Source organism: Phaethon aethereus (assembly GCF_964289735.1).
Source record: "Phaethon aethereus genome assembly, chromosome: 1".
NCBI lineage: Eukaryota > Metazoa > Chordata > Aves > Phaethontiformes > Phaethontidae > Phaethon > Phaethon aethereus.
Genome location: NC_138575.1, coordinates 147,110,913 through 147,126,201, shown reverse-complemented (window position 1 = coordinate 147,126,201; position 15,289 = coordinate 147,110,913). Strand labels below are relative to the sequence as shown.

The 15,289-nt window shown below is 42.4% G+C and overlaps 1 protein-coding gene across 2 annotated transcripts in view; it reads right to left on the bottom strand.

Annotated features, from left to right (window-relative positions):
• Positions 1-1,815: 1,815 nt before the first annotated feature.
• Positions 1,816-15,289, bottom strand: part of GABRB3 (gamma-aminobutyric acid type A receptor subunit beta3) — a gene marked incomplete at both ends in the record, with an annotated part of 198,777 nt that continues 185,303 nt past the window's right edge. For both annotated transcript variants that reach the window (XM_082011454.1, XM_082011455.1), the window contains one exon: positions 1,816-2,166. In XM_082011454.1, coding sequence (XP_081867580.1) covers positions 1,816-2,166 — 351 coding nt within the window. The remainder of the gene's footprint in view (positions 2,167-15,289) is intronic.

Below are 15,289 nucleotides of genomic sequence, written 5' to 3'. Positions count from 1 at the left end.
CACGGCAGCAACACAAGCATCATTGCTCTACTCACAGATAAATCACGTACTAGCAAGAACACGGGTCGTTACAGAGCCAAGGCAGCCTTTTCGGTTTCATCCCTTTTTGGTGCTTTTGGTAGATGCGTATCCACGCAGTTTTCTCCCACAGACATCTCTAACTAGCATCCAAAGCTCTCTATCTGCCAAAAATTCCCATAGAGGCCCAGAGGAATTCTACATGCAGAGAAGTGGCAGGGCCACGCCTGAATTATTTTGTTAGATCTATTCATGCTACTGTATCTGTTATCTGTGAATGTACATGATAGAAACACTGTTTACAAAAAATATATCTTCTTTTCTTTAGAAAGGTTTAGTTCTGATAAATAACAAATTAAGTTTACAGATCTGAAATTGGCATACCTGGACGACTACAATCTACTAGACTGAAAAAAGTTGGAATTCCAGTGAGGGAATGAGTTGGGATGAGAACCAAAGTGGTCACATTTGCATGAAGGATATGTTTGGACATAGTTGATGCTGCAACAAAACATACTGTTTGTTATCTCTTGTGATCTGTGACTGCAGCACACGAGCTTGATAAGTGTATGTGTATATACTTCCAGTATATAAATAAAATATGAAAATGCTCCATTACTGAATCAAAGTATCGGAAGTGCTCTATTTGCTCAATTCTAGAGAATAAAAAGTTGTAACATCACAGAAACAAAAATATGACATAGCATGCGGTCACAATAGCAAGCACAGGGAAGAAAAATATTCAGAAAATATACTCGTATGCATATTATGCAAATATATATTTACATTAACATACAATGTTATAAGAATGTTCAATAATGTGAATACATGTTTAAAAAAGGCTACAGCTAGGTGGTTTCATGTCGAAGTAGCAAATAACCTGAGACATCTTCTATGCTTTCACTGGAATGACAATCTTTAAATCTACAGCAGTTGTAGAACACGTTGACAGTAGTTGAATTCTCAGCTAAATTATACTAAAAATGTGCTGTTCTCTTTCAAAATGACATGGCAGCTGGAACCAGTCCAAGGGAAGGAAAATGTGCTGTACATTTACAGTACTTACAAAAGATTTGCTTCACTGTTGATGGACACTGAAAATGCTTGTTTGAAATATTATGAACATGTATATGTCTCCAAAGACCTAAAGCAACACTCCCATGATCAGCTTGCTTACTGCAGAAGAGAAAGCAAGAGATCATTAAAAACAATGCCCATTCACGACTGTGAAAAAATGTATTATGACACATATAAAAGCAAGAAATTCTAGCAAAGACAAATAAATTTGGCTTGATGAAATCATAGTTGATGGATCTGCAATGTATATGACTGACTTTAAACTTACCAGTGTAACTCTACCGCTTTATGATTATGGAAGCATTTACAAACAATGTTACTAAATACTGGCTTTATACACAATTACAGCTGTTTGAAAATTTCTATGACAATCGAGGTTTTGTAGTGATAATATACAACACTTACTTTCTCAAGGCTTGTTGTTTTGAGACACCTGCCTTTCCATTTCAAAAGTTCCTCTGAAGTGCATTCTCTGTTACAGTGTCCATAACCTCAGAACAGATGTGTACATGTGTGTGTGCATACATATACTTTTGCTTTGCAGCGTGTGCTTTCAGATACACACAATTCTTTGTTATATGTATTCACACATACATGAATATGGTCTACATAGGAAAAGTTCATATATATATATATTTATATATAAATATATATATAAACTCTGCAGGCAAGTAGTACTTCATTTGTTATAACTGAAGTCCTTTAAAAAAGTTCAGTCACTCAGTTAACATAGTATAGCCAGTAAATTAAGTTGAAAAGAGAAAATGTGAATGGAAACACCATTCTTGACCATCTGTCGATGGCATTCACATCTGTTAGATCTGGGATTTTTATTTTCAGTTGCGAAGACCTTCTTCGTAAATGGCCCCTCTTGCTGTGGGAGCCTGTTCTTTCTGACGAACGCCTTCCAAGGCTTTCACGATGTGAGCTTTGTTTTCTGTACTGGATTCCTGAGTTGTCAAAGGATATCGTTGAATTTCTGGCATCCGTAACGCTGGTGGTGACCTCGTTGCTTGCCACTTCATTGTGAATTTCAAGCGATGTTAGCAGGATGTTTCCATGGGTGTCCACCTAGGGGGCAAAAATAGAAATATAAATTGTTTCAAAAGACTTGACATCTCTTAGCAAAATGTGGGTGTATTTAAATCTTCAAACCCATACATATTTTAAGAAAGCATGTATTCATTTTAAGCATGTGACACTCTTGGAAAAAAATGGCCATACTCAGCTGCTTAAAATTAGACAAGTACTTAAATACTTTTACAAACAGGGTTATCGTCATACTACCAAAATGCAGTAAAAAATAACGTATTTGCAAAACCAGTAATTTTCCTCTCCCTCTAAACCAGTTGTGTTTTAAAGGATGGTGTAGTTCAGTGAAATCTCTGCATTGATGGCGATGGGGGGAAGAGGGTAAGGGATGGATCCTCTCTCTGCTACCTACATGTGAAGTTTTCTAAAATCATAAGAATAGTTCTGACCTGCTGAACTCTTTGCATTTTGGAATCACAGAGCTAATTTACCACTTCTCTCTTAATCTTTTCCTTCCAAAGTCCTTTGCATTGTTTTGCAATCGTGGCAATGCTTAACTCTGGGGCTTTTCCGCTTGGATAAGTGATCTTAAAAAGCAATGAGACAAGGAAGAAAGCTGCTGAAGTGAGGAAACGGGTGGCACTCCTCCCTTCCACCTCCATACCTAAGAGGCGGTGAGTACAGCGTTGAGCAACGCAATGCCATCTGCAGTAGAAGGTTATGATCATTTAGAGTCCTTAAATTCTGGTCCAGAGTCTCTAGTCGCCCTCAGTACCGACAGAGGAGGAGCAGCCCAGAGTTGGGTACGTGTCCTGGTTTCAGCCAGGGCATGAGACTCTTAATCCCAGGGTCGTGTGTTCGTGCCCCACACTGGGCACCACCAGTGCTCGTTAGTGGCTGCTTTTTGCTTTCGCTGCTGCCGTGCTGCCGTGCTGCTGATCGTCTGGCTCTGCTGCGCCTGGGAACAGTTTGATAAGAGCAATGGCCACGCGCCTGGGCTGGCAGATGGCCAGGGCATCGCTGCTGTTTCTGTGCTGCTGCACTGGACAGGCTGGAACTCCAGTGTGAGCTCGAGTCAAAGGGACTGTGACCTGTGGGTGAGTCCATGCAGGAGAAGGACACCCCGAAGCATCTGTGGCCATGCGTAAGCCCATGCCAGAGCAGGTACATCTCAAAGCATCTGTGGCCATGGTTGTGCTTGTGCCGCAGCAGGTATACCTCTGACGGGACTGTGGCACACGGATAAGTCCACGCTGGAGAAGGTACATCTTGAAGCATCTGTGGCTGTAGATAAATCCATGTTGCAGCAGCTACACCTTGAAGCGTCAGTGGTTGTGCATGAGCTCATGCTGCAGCACCTTGAAGTGTGTGGCCATGGAGAAGCCCTCCACAGTGCAGTCCCTGGAGGGACTGAACTGTGGGTAAGGCCACACTGGAGCAGATTTCTCTCTGGAGGTATTGTGGCCCGTGGAGGCAGCCATTTTGGAGCAGGTGCACCTCGAAGTGACTGCAACTGTGGATAAGTCTATGCCGCAGCAGACATACCCCTGGAGAGACTGTGGCTCATGGAAGGGACTGCACTCTGTGGAGAAGTCCAAGCTGGAGCAGGGGCAAGGGGAGGAGTTCATTGCAATGTTAAACCCTGTGGTCCAGTCCAAAGGGCCCAGGGGTGGAGATTGTAATGGAAATACCTTTAAATTGCTGTAACCCATGATTTGAGTTGCATGTTATAGGAACTACTAAAGCAGGAACAACCTGAATGAATGGAGGACAAGCCTTACAAGAAGCAGCGCAACTGCACCAGTGACCTGACCTGAGCTGGCTTTGGTGCTCAGTAACTCCACGCAACGCACCACCTCTCCTATCTTGAGTAACCACCATAAGAGATGGAGCCCAAAGCCATGGACTAAATGAACTCAGTGGACATTTCATGGATGTTTGTGGACATTTCACAGACATTTTACAGGGATGGTCTATGGACTAAGGGGACGATAATCTGTATATTATATCAAAGGATGGGAACAGGGGTGGTGGTTAATGAGGTTGTATTGGATAGCGTGGTACCTGAGCATGATGTAAATGGTATTGAATAAGGGGTGGATAATGTCCTGCTTTCAGCCAGGGTAGAGTTACTTTTCTTCATAGAAGCTCGTGTGAGGCTGTGTTTTGGATTTGGGATGAGGAACTGTTGATAACGTGCTGATGTTTTGAGTAGTCAAGGACAGTCCAGCTTCTCATGCTGGCCTGCTAACAAGAACACTGAGGGTGCACGGGGAGCTGGGAGGGGACACAGCCAGGACAGCTGACCCAGGCTGGCCAAAGAGATATTCCACACCATATAACATCATGCTCAGTATGTAAAGCTGGGATGAAGAAGAAGGAAGGGGTTGGAGGGATGTTCGGAGTTAATAGCATCTGTCTTTCCAAGAAACCATTACGTGTGATGCAGCCCTGCTTCCCTGGAGATGGCTGAACATCTGCCTGCCCATGGGGAGTGGTGAATGAATTCCTTGTTTTGCTTTGTTTGTGTGTGTGGCTTTTGCTTTACCTATTAAACTGTCTTTATCTCAAACCATGAGTTTCCTCACTTTTACTCTTCTGATTCTCTCTCCCATCCCACTGTTGGGGGAGCGAGCGAGCGGCTGCGTGGGGCTTAGTTGCCGGCTGGGGTTAAACCATGACAGTACGGCTCCTTCAATCCAGAAAACCTTCCAGTTCCCATGGGTGGCACTGACAGGCAGTCCCAAACGATGCTGTCTTAGTCAGTATTTGCTGGCTTCAGCAGCAGGGCACCACATTCCCTTGCGCCCCATTGCCCTGCATGCTGGACGAGGGGCAGAGAAGACAGCTGGTGCAGGGATCAGCTCCAACCTTCCTGACAGCTTTTGGGAAAGGAAAATAACGTCTGAATGTGTAATAAATGCTCTGTGCTGGGTATTTTCAGCCAGTTAACACATGAGTGACTCCACTCAAGTGAACTTGGTTCCCCATGTCAGAAATAGATAGTGAATCATGGCATATAGGATAATTTCCAGTTTTACGTGTATGATTTATTCATCCACAATTCATCCTGCAATTAATACATTTTTCTAACCTGCCACGTGATCTAGCCATGTTAACTGTGCAGCAGTTGAACATCTCATCCTAGAAGCATCTGTTTAAAAGTGGTTGAGGAAACACACTATTGTCATGGCCTTTTGAAGTTTGTACAGTCATCCGGTACCGTGTCCTTTGCAAGCTTCGTGTGATCCATTAAAAGTGTATGTTGCTATGTGTCTGTCCATATGCACTTAAGTTTTTTCAGTCCTGTTACAATTCTGTAAAATGGATATTTCTTTCATCAATTATTGATGCTACAGTTTATCTTTTCTCAGTGAAAACAATTATGATAGTAGACCAGTAATGCTTTGTCAAGTTTCTTGCAAACGGAAAAAGAATATAGAACACTATGAATGACATACAGGCAAGTAGAAAAAAAAATCCTTAAGTATCCAACAAATCCTGCTGTTGTAGGCTACAGTACTTTATGTTGATGAGTGTCTATAAATAAAAATAAACAATGTGAACCAAAATAACGGGGTGGAGAAGCCTCAGCGGTGATTACAAAGAATTTATTTTCCCAATGGCAGAAACCCATTGGGTACAAAAGTACAAGCTTGAGGTTTGCAGAAATGAGTTCATGCTGTTGAACTGCATCTGTCATCAGGGAATACACACAGCTGTAAAATACAATCACGGTACCATCACTACTTATGGTGGGCTCTGAAAATAAATGATTCAGTTTTCTCTGTTTTTGGGGTTTTTTTTTGCCACAAAGAGTACAAATTATCATCAGGATTTGTAACAGCATTATGTAAAATCTCTCCACTATCTGCATTTTCCTCATGAAGCTTAAAATTAAATCTCTCATCCAGGCCCCCGTGGCATTACATGTCAACTCCTTTCCCATCTCCTCCCAGGCTTTGAGAAATGTCCTTCAGCTTACTAAAAATGCCCCAGCAGAGACCATTTTGCTGGGCTCCACCCTGACAGCACTGCCTTCCCCTTGCAGGTCTCTACTCCCTTTCCTTCCAGCAGAGATGTCAGCTGCTCTTTCCCTCAGGGCTTCTGGACCTCTCCTGATTCTGTCTGCCACCTACATACATACAGACGTTAGCCCGTCCACGCATACTCTGTCCTTCTAAACTGAGCCCAGGATGTTTCTAAGTGAGGTGTCAGCTGAAGCTTGTATTCTGGAGGGTACGTCTATGTGTTCAGGCTTCTCCTGCCCAAGGAAAGTATTAATTCGATTCCACTTATTTCATCACACTGCACAGTCTGCTTCACCTTATCTGCCAACCTTCCATGTCACCCTAACGTAGCTTCTGCCTCTGATCTGCCAATGATGCTGCCACTTTTCACTGCTCATGACTGCATCTATAAATCAAAGCAAAAAGCTGGTCAAGGAAGTTGCAACATTTGTGTAAACGCTTTGTCTGAACATACCCTTATGTCCTATGAGGTTGTATGACAGCATATATTTTTTCAAATATAAAACGAGACATTATTTGGAAACATACTTTTGAAGTGCATCTCTTTGTTAATAGAGCAACACATTTGCATGTCAAATACAGGGAAGGAACAGATGGAGAGGAGAAGAAGAGGTCTGCAGAAACTGAAATCAGGCTTCTGGTCTGCAGATATTCTTGACACCTATTCCTGCAAATTGTATTGATTCCTTCAGAGGTTTCGGAAAAACCACCTAAGCTCTCAACAAAGTTGGAGCAATATATGCTAATGCTCTGTGACAATCTTAAGGTGATGTTGTGAAGTATGAATACTTAATGCATGCATCATGTTACAAAGTATTTGCACATAAGCATGACTTCTGAACGATTTAAGCACTGATTTAAATGACTTTGACAAATGTACACAAGCTCTCCCAATGAATAAAGAAGCAAACCAATATCGGCAGGGTATCCTGTGCAAGGCGACTCACGTTTGCCTGAATATACGGGTAAGGCAAAATCCTCCATGAGTAAACATGAGTGCAGACTGGTGACTTCAGGGAAAATGTTACCCCAGGTACAGATACAGATTAAGACAAGTAGCTTCACATCATGGCTACACATTATGAGCAAGGCCAGTGTCTTTGATAAAACTTTAGTTTTATTCATTATGAGCCTTATAACAGAAATTTTTCACTTGGCTCAGAAATGTCACTGTCTGTACACTGGAAAACCTCCCCAAAATGTAAACACTGGGCTTTGCTCTTGAACCTTGTTATAGAGAGATGACATTGTGTATTCAGCCAAGTTCCCCTCACTCCTTACCATTGTGCCTTAACCTAAAAATTTCCCATGTCTGCCTGTGCCCCCACGCTTCTTGTAGTTCCCCGTCTGCCTGACCATGGCTCCGCCTGAAGGCATTCATCCCCGTTTCCCTGCTGTGGTCTCCACTGCCAGTGCTCCTATCTCCTCCCCAACACAAGTCAGGGCTGGTTTTTTCGATGGAGTGTTTCCCTTTGTTTCCTCATCAAAGCAGATGGAAACAGCTGAGTACCAAATCATTAATTAATTCCCTGCTGAATCAGCATGGATCCAAATATGCAAAACTGATGCTCTTATTTCAGAACCAATTTTAATCAAACCCCATCCCTCCCACCTCTGAACAGCTACAGCTCCTGCACCAGGGTGAAGTGACTGAATCCCACATAACTCTGTCTGGAGGCTGACAAGCATGAAATGCTGTGAGATGTTTTATACACTGGAAAACAGATTCACTTTTGAAGGTTCACCATTTCTGAACTATACATGTTACAGCATGAAGAAAAAGTCCAAGGACTCTAGCAGCCTAATGTCATCACACAAAAATGACCATAACTTACTTAACTGAAGTCAGAGAGAAGAGAATTAAGGTAAGGCTCACAAAGAACCTCTGGTCCTTGTTCTTGGAGGAACACCAGGCCTTGAATAGGCTCAACTTGGATTGTACATCGTAGATATGAAACTTCAATGCCCTTTTACACTTGGAAAGTCCTGAATCTACTTTTTTTTATTCTAGACAAGGTACTGGCTCATTTAGATGTTAAGTATTATATTTTTAAAGACATGCAAGCCAAGAGTTGCTACTGCTCCAATCGAGATTCTTGGAAAACTTCAGCTTTAATGCCAGTTTGGAAACACTTCACTAGGGTTGGCAAACTGACATAAGGCTTGATTTACTGTTAAGCAGTGTCTGAATTATTTCAGGTTCATTTAGTTCTCTGTTTAATATTCCATAAATTTTAGGAAGTCTTTTACAATGAAACCCCTTTTTCCTCATAAGTCTCCTCTACACAAAAAGAAAGAGAGGAAGCATTTTTGTTCAAACCCCACAGGTATGTTTAGGAGTTCATCAATCCCAAATTTTTAAATACCATGTAAACACTTTCCATCATATGAAGCAATATAAATGCAAATAGCGGGTTTAAATAACAGCATGAAAAGCTGTCTCTGTAGTTAGTCTTGTATTCTTTTACATCAAAATTACTATTCAAGTACACTATCCCACAAAATAGATCTCCCCTTAAAATTATAACAAAATGGAAATTATTTTTGGTGGAAATTGTAATCTAGACTCCAGCTACCTAATTCTCACCTGGTCTGCCCTGGTGCAAGCATCTGTGGTTACACAAGGGGCAAACCACCTGGTAGCATTTTTCATCTTCAATACTTATATATAAATGGCTTTCCAACATGTAATCCAGTAAATGATCAGGCCCTAAATGTTATCTGTGCTTAAAGCAAAATTCATTGACCACATTATGCCTTGGGTATTTAAAAAATAATTTAAAATTGCAAGCAAAACAAAAATTAGTGTTGAGCATTCTCACCGAGTCTAAAAGTTGATATTTCTCTCACTACCATTGTAGTATGTTCATATTAATTAATAAGCACAAGAAAATGAAAGTGAAAATTATTTTATATCAGCCTACTAGGTGAACCCAGGGTAGCCAGCAGAACTGGGAAGATTGAAAGATCTTTAAAACAAAAGGAAAGTAAGAAGAATAAAAAAAGTTAGGAAACAGTATCTTAGGATCACTGTCCACCAAGTAAGAATGGAGTCTGACAATTCACCTTGGCATATTTGAACTGACAAAGAAAAGGAAACGAATGTATGGCCCTCCCTTGCCTTGTATTTTACCTTGTCTGTAGATTCTTACACTCTCTGGGCTGTGCTACGGATTGCATGTACAATCCTTATTACCATCTCTGGATTCGCACCATTCATACTTGTGCAAAGTGGCTGTAGAACAAAATTAGTACATGCATGGGTCTCCTAGTGCACACTGAAAGTGCCCATCATAAGCATGACAGGACTAGAGTTCTTCCTACATGACTGCTCTTGTCACCCTTGAACAGATATTTTTCAAAACTTGGCACCTACTCATCACAGACATGCTTCAGAAATATCCCACTGTTCAAAACAGCATGGAAAAAAGTACCCAGGAAAGATGAAGATACACAGAAGAATACTGTCAGCTTTGCTACTTTGCTATTCTCGTATTTCCCAATTTAAACTGAGTGATAATTCTGCCACAGCAGCCAAGATTTTCATTCTCAGAATAAAACCCCACTTGTGAGAAGGGTTGCTACAATTAACAAATCTTTAAAAGCACTAAGTCGATGTAAGTGGCCTGAGCCTCTACTCTCAGCAATGCCTGGTGGGAAGCTGCCGCCTTGGCCGACAACGGGAGTTTGAGCCAGGAATCTCCAGAGCTAAAAAAACATGCAGGAACAGCCTGACAAGAGGGGCCTTTTTAGAAAGGGTTATGCATTATTTTTGTTCAAAGGAAGCTCTTCCCACATGTCTGACAGCCAAGGGGGTTGAAGCTTGAATGAGCTTGTGTGATAGTTACCCTCTTGATTGATACCCTGGGGCTGAACTTTGGGTGTCACCAAACTGAAAACGTAAATTGCCACAGCTTGAACTAGAGAAGCAATATTTTTAGCAGGGGATTGTAACAAATCATAACCTCTGTGGATTGGCCCAGAAGGAGCAACGTCCAAAACACATGCTCACCAGCTGATTATGCCAGTAGCCTCTATCACAAGAGTGAAAAACAAGTGAGAACAGGATTGCCTTAGAGCTCTCTCATGCTGATTTAGTTGTAAATTAGGCTGTATCTGAGTGTTATTTAAGAGAAACAATTTATGTAGCGAAACTGAAAGTGCCCAGAGAGCTACAAATGAAGCCTGAATCTGGCAACGCAAACAGGAGAAACAATTAATCTGTAACAATGGTGATCGGTTTTCAAAGGAAAATATTTTTACCGACCACCTCTTCTTTTCTGACAGTTTTTCCACAGCGGACTTTCATTTAGGCACTGATACCATAGGCAGAAGTATTTTACGAAAAATCGAGACTCACTTCTTCCTTTAACCTTGAGCTTGTCCTTATGACAGTACATCAAGGTTTTCACGAGCGAGTTTTCAGTCTGAAACTGGTATGTGTATGAAAATTGGTTTACACAAAAAAGGAACATCCTATGTAACTATGGTTTACTGGGAAAAGGCTGGAAAAGTTCAGCAAGGAATACTATTTACTGTGCATTATCTGAATTAAAACACGGTGCAAAAGCAGTCAAAAGAAGAGATGGCTAAGTGTGAAATTTTCTTTGTAGTCAGCTGCTGATCCACAGATGAGTCATTTGTAAAGGCTCGCTCAGGTTTCAACTCATCACCAGCTCTGAATCTTCTGAAACCATTTCCAGAGATTCAGTTTAGTCAGACATGCCTCAGTCATCATGCCACCTCCAGCAGTGCTACACCGGAGAATATTAGGGCAGTTTTCCTCCCCCCACTGCTTTTCTTTGCCGCCTCTGCAATGTGAGGACACCGGCTGTGCCGTTTGCAAGCTACAAGGGCTCTTTTCTCCCTGACGCCTGGAACTATTGGGCTCGTTGGCTTTAACGCACGGGCAGAGCGGGACAGAAAGCCCTAACAGGAGCAGCGGAGCCAACAGGCAGCTCGGCGGCCGCAGCTGGTGGAGCCCTGCTCAACACCACAAGCCTCAGAGGCAGCCTGTCAGGAACAACCCAGAGAGAAGTGCCTAAAAGCTTGGCACTGGAGAGGCATGTCCGTAGCAGCAGCTTCAACATGGAGACGGCTTTTCAAACCCTTAACCTCTGACGCAGAACAGTGCAAATGCAGGCGTTAGGAAGCAGGGCTACTGAGCATCAACAGTGGCTGCTTTGCAAAGAAATTATCAAATGAAACACAAACATACCCACATCTGTGGGTTTTGTGGCCTAGAACATTTTTGTTATTAAAACTCTCCTGCTCTACAACCAAATAAGACCAGGGAAGCATGAAAAGCCCTTTTGCTACTATAAGAGGTGTGTTTATAGCCAAGCCTGCCAGCTTGCACTCCAGACTTCAGTCCTCTGACGTGTAAAAAATGAACTACAATACCAGGGTCATGCTGGTTCTACTGGTTTCCTGAGTGAAAATAACGCGGCATTTTCCCTTGTCCTACTCTTCTTCCCTTTGCCCGAGAGACAGACGCTGCCTCAGCAGTACTCCCAGTCTTGGGTACCATAAAAGCAACCCTCAAACTCGGGGCCTGAACGCCAGGCAATATGTTGTGCTGCCTCTGCTGTGCTAGTGCCGCCTCCCCGCACAAACAAGCCGTTTCCACAGTCTGAGCACTGACTCAGGCTGGAACCTGATGCAGCACAGAGTTGTTCCCTCACCCGTAAGTTACAGCACCTGATGTGGACAATAAATGGACTAGTATTTATTTATTTATTTGGTTTCGGGTTTTGTTTTGGTTTGTTTTTTTCTAGTGCTCTGAGCTAGCACTCTAAATCAATAACAGGGAGCTCATGCACATGGTTCGTATACCAGCAAATTCAATTACTAAAACAAAAGAGCAACACAAATCACCCAAAATGGTAGTCTTAGAGACAACTAAAAATAATGCCTTCTTCCAGTTTTAAATCTGAACCCTTTTCAATCTTCTTTGCAGCACAGAGTACATTTTTACAGTTATCAAATAGTGGTGAAAGCTGCAACGGGGGCTGCCTGGTTTTAGGCACTCTCCCTTTCTTTAAAAATGCCACTCAGCCCCAAATCATGTGACATTTGAAGTATTTCCCAGGATTAGAAAGCTTCCCTTTCTGAATGGAAATAATACACTCCATGGAACCCTGAAGCCTCACTGAAATGAAAAAAACAATCATTTCATTGAACTCGCAGAAACTAGTCTTCATCTATGGCTCTGAGCCTCCTTTACTGTGCACTATGCCATCCAGTTTGTGAGCCTCTCCCAGGACATCCAGCCCCTGAGTCCCAACTTTAAAGAAAGAAGCAAGCAACTGCCAATCAGCCATTATTTTCATCAGATTCAATGATCTTCAAGAGCCACTGAAGGAAAGGCTGGAAGTTAATGCCTCTTTACTGTTCCTGAAGAGGTCAGAGCCAAGGTTGCAGAGCTTTCAGGTACTGTCTTCCATGGCAAGTATGTTAAAACTCTGGCACAACTACCTGTCCTGCTACATCCATGTATGTGTGTACAGCATGGTACACAGTCAGCATGATCCAGAACCATGGAAACCATCTTCCTGAATCAGGGATGTGATGTCTGGAAACTCTGGTAAACTTTGTCCAAAGTAGATCTGCTAGATGGATTTTCCCCAAGCTGCTCATCCTGAAAGCAATGGGACCTCTTACGTGCTCTGAGAAATTCCCTCTGCTTTGCATTTGCCAGTGTTTCTCAAATGAGAAATGCAGATCTGACAACCTACATCTACTGAATCTGCATTTTCTGTCTATGTTTTGTTTCAAAGGAAGATTTCTGATCAGCTCTACATAATGTCCCCATCTTTTCCTGTTGTACGCTGGCACTGCTTCTCTGAAGGCACTGAATCCAGTGACTGCAACAAAGCTCTTGTTGACTTCACCAGCTGAGGCCTGAAGACAAAATGTTTTCCGCACAGAATGGGACCTCATTATTTATCCTGTGTCATTTGAATAGCAAATATTCACAGTCAGTATGAGCATATACACTTCTACAAAGCATATAGAGTTCCCTTTCACAGCTGGGACTCCAAGGGACAAAGTAACACACTCTCGTTTCTGCTCTGGTGTGCTGAATTTGTATCCTAATTTCATTCATGCATGGCTGATATTAAACCATCAGAAAAGTCAGAACAGTCCATTATATTTGCTTAGGATGGTCCAGAAAGAAAAGGTTGTAAGTCTTGTAAGTGAGAAGAAAAAGGCTGATACATGGTATGATCAGATCTGGGATATAACAATGGCATGATCTGGGTATGAAAACCCCTAATTTTCATCAGTTAAAGTACTTACGCTTCTTTTGACAATATAGACCAATTAATCTCAAGACAGAAGAACAGTCAGGCATGGGCCACTATTGGGCCCATTAAAAAGACTTTTACTGAATTGTGTAGATCATTTAAACAGATGAGATTCACCAGATGGCTTTCACTGGGAGAACTGAACCTTACTGAATGCACCTGCATTACCTGCTTGCAGCTAAAATCTTCTCCATTGCTTTCAGTTCTGATACTATTTTTTTTCCCATCTGCCTTTTTTATTATTATAACTATTTATTTTTCCAGGAAAGGGAGATTATTCTTGCTTCTAGCTTAGTTGTAAGCAGTGCTGCCAACTGTGATGAGAATATGGTTTCATAATATAGAGGACAAAAATGAGGTTTTTGGTTCAAAAATTATTTCACAGATGTGAGTGTTGATAATTAGGTATAGTTCTGCATTACATTTGCTATAGCAGACAGAATCATGAACGATCAAAAAATACAGCTTGAAATTACTTTTATGATACTGACAGTTAATAAACAGGTAGTAGTTTTGTCACTGTGAATTCTTCTAATTTATAGCTGATCTCAATCCCTTTGGCAGCGAAGTGCAGGCCACAGTTTGCTTTCACTTGGAGGGGTGTCCAATATACCTGGCATCGACTGCCCCAGGGGTGGAAACACAGTCCTACCATTTGCCATGGGCTGATACAGACTGCATTGGAACAGCGTGAAGCTCTAGAGCACCTGCAATACATTGATGACATCATCGTATGGGGCAACACATCAGAAGAAGTTTTTGAGAAAGGCAAGAAAGTAAGTCAAATTGTTCTGAAAGCTGGTTTTGCTATAAAACAAAGTAAGGTCAAAGGACCTGCACAAGAGATCCAGTTTTTAGGAATAAAATGGCAAGATGGACGTCGACAGATCCCAATGGATGTGATCAACAAAATAACAGCTATGTCTCCACCAACTAGCAAAAAAGAAACACAAGCATTTCTGGGCATTGTGGGTTTCTGGAGAATGCATATTCCAAATTACAGTCTGATTGTAAGCCCTCTTTATCAAGTGACCGGGAAGAAGAATGATTTTAAATGGGGCCCTGAGCAACGACAAGCCTTCGAACAAATTAAACAGGAGATAGTTCATGCTGTAGCCCTCGGGCCAGTACGGGCAGGACAAGATGTTAAAAATGTGCTCTACACGGCAGCCGGGGAGAATGGCCCTACCTGGAGTCTCTGGCAGAAGGCACCAGGAGAGACTCGAGGTCAACCTCTAGGGTTTTGGAGTTGAGGATATAGGGGATCTGAGTCCCGCTATACTCCAACTGAAAAGGAGATATTGGCAGCATATGAAGGAGTCCAAGCTGTCTCAGAAGTGGTTGGTACTGAAGCACAGCTCCTCCTGGCACCCCGACTGCTGGTGCTGGGCTGGATGTTCAAAGGGAGGGTCCCTTCTACACATCATCCGACTGACGCTACGTGGAGTAAGTGGGTCGTGCTTATCACACAGCGGGCTCAAATAGGAAACCCCAGTCGCCCAGGAATCTTGGAAGTGATCATGGACTGTCCAGAAGGCAAAGATTTTGGAATATCACCAGAAGAGGAGGTGGCGCATGCTGAAGAGGCTCCACCATATAATGAACTGCCAGAGAACGAAAGGCAATATGCCCTGTTTACTGATGGGTCCTGTCGTATTGTAGGCAATCATCGAAGGTGGAAAGCTGCTGTATGGAGCCCTATGAAGAGTTGCAGAAGCTGCTGAAGGACAAGGTGAATCAAGTCAGTTTGCAGAGGTGAAAGCCATCCAGCTGGCTTTAGATATTGCTGAACAAGAAAAATGGCCAATACTCTTATCTCTA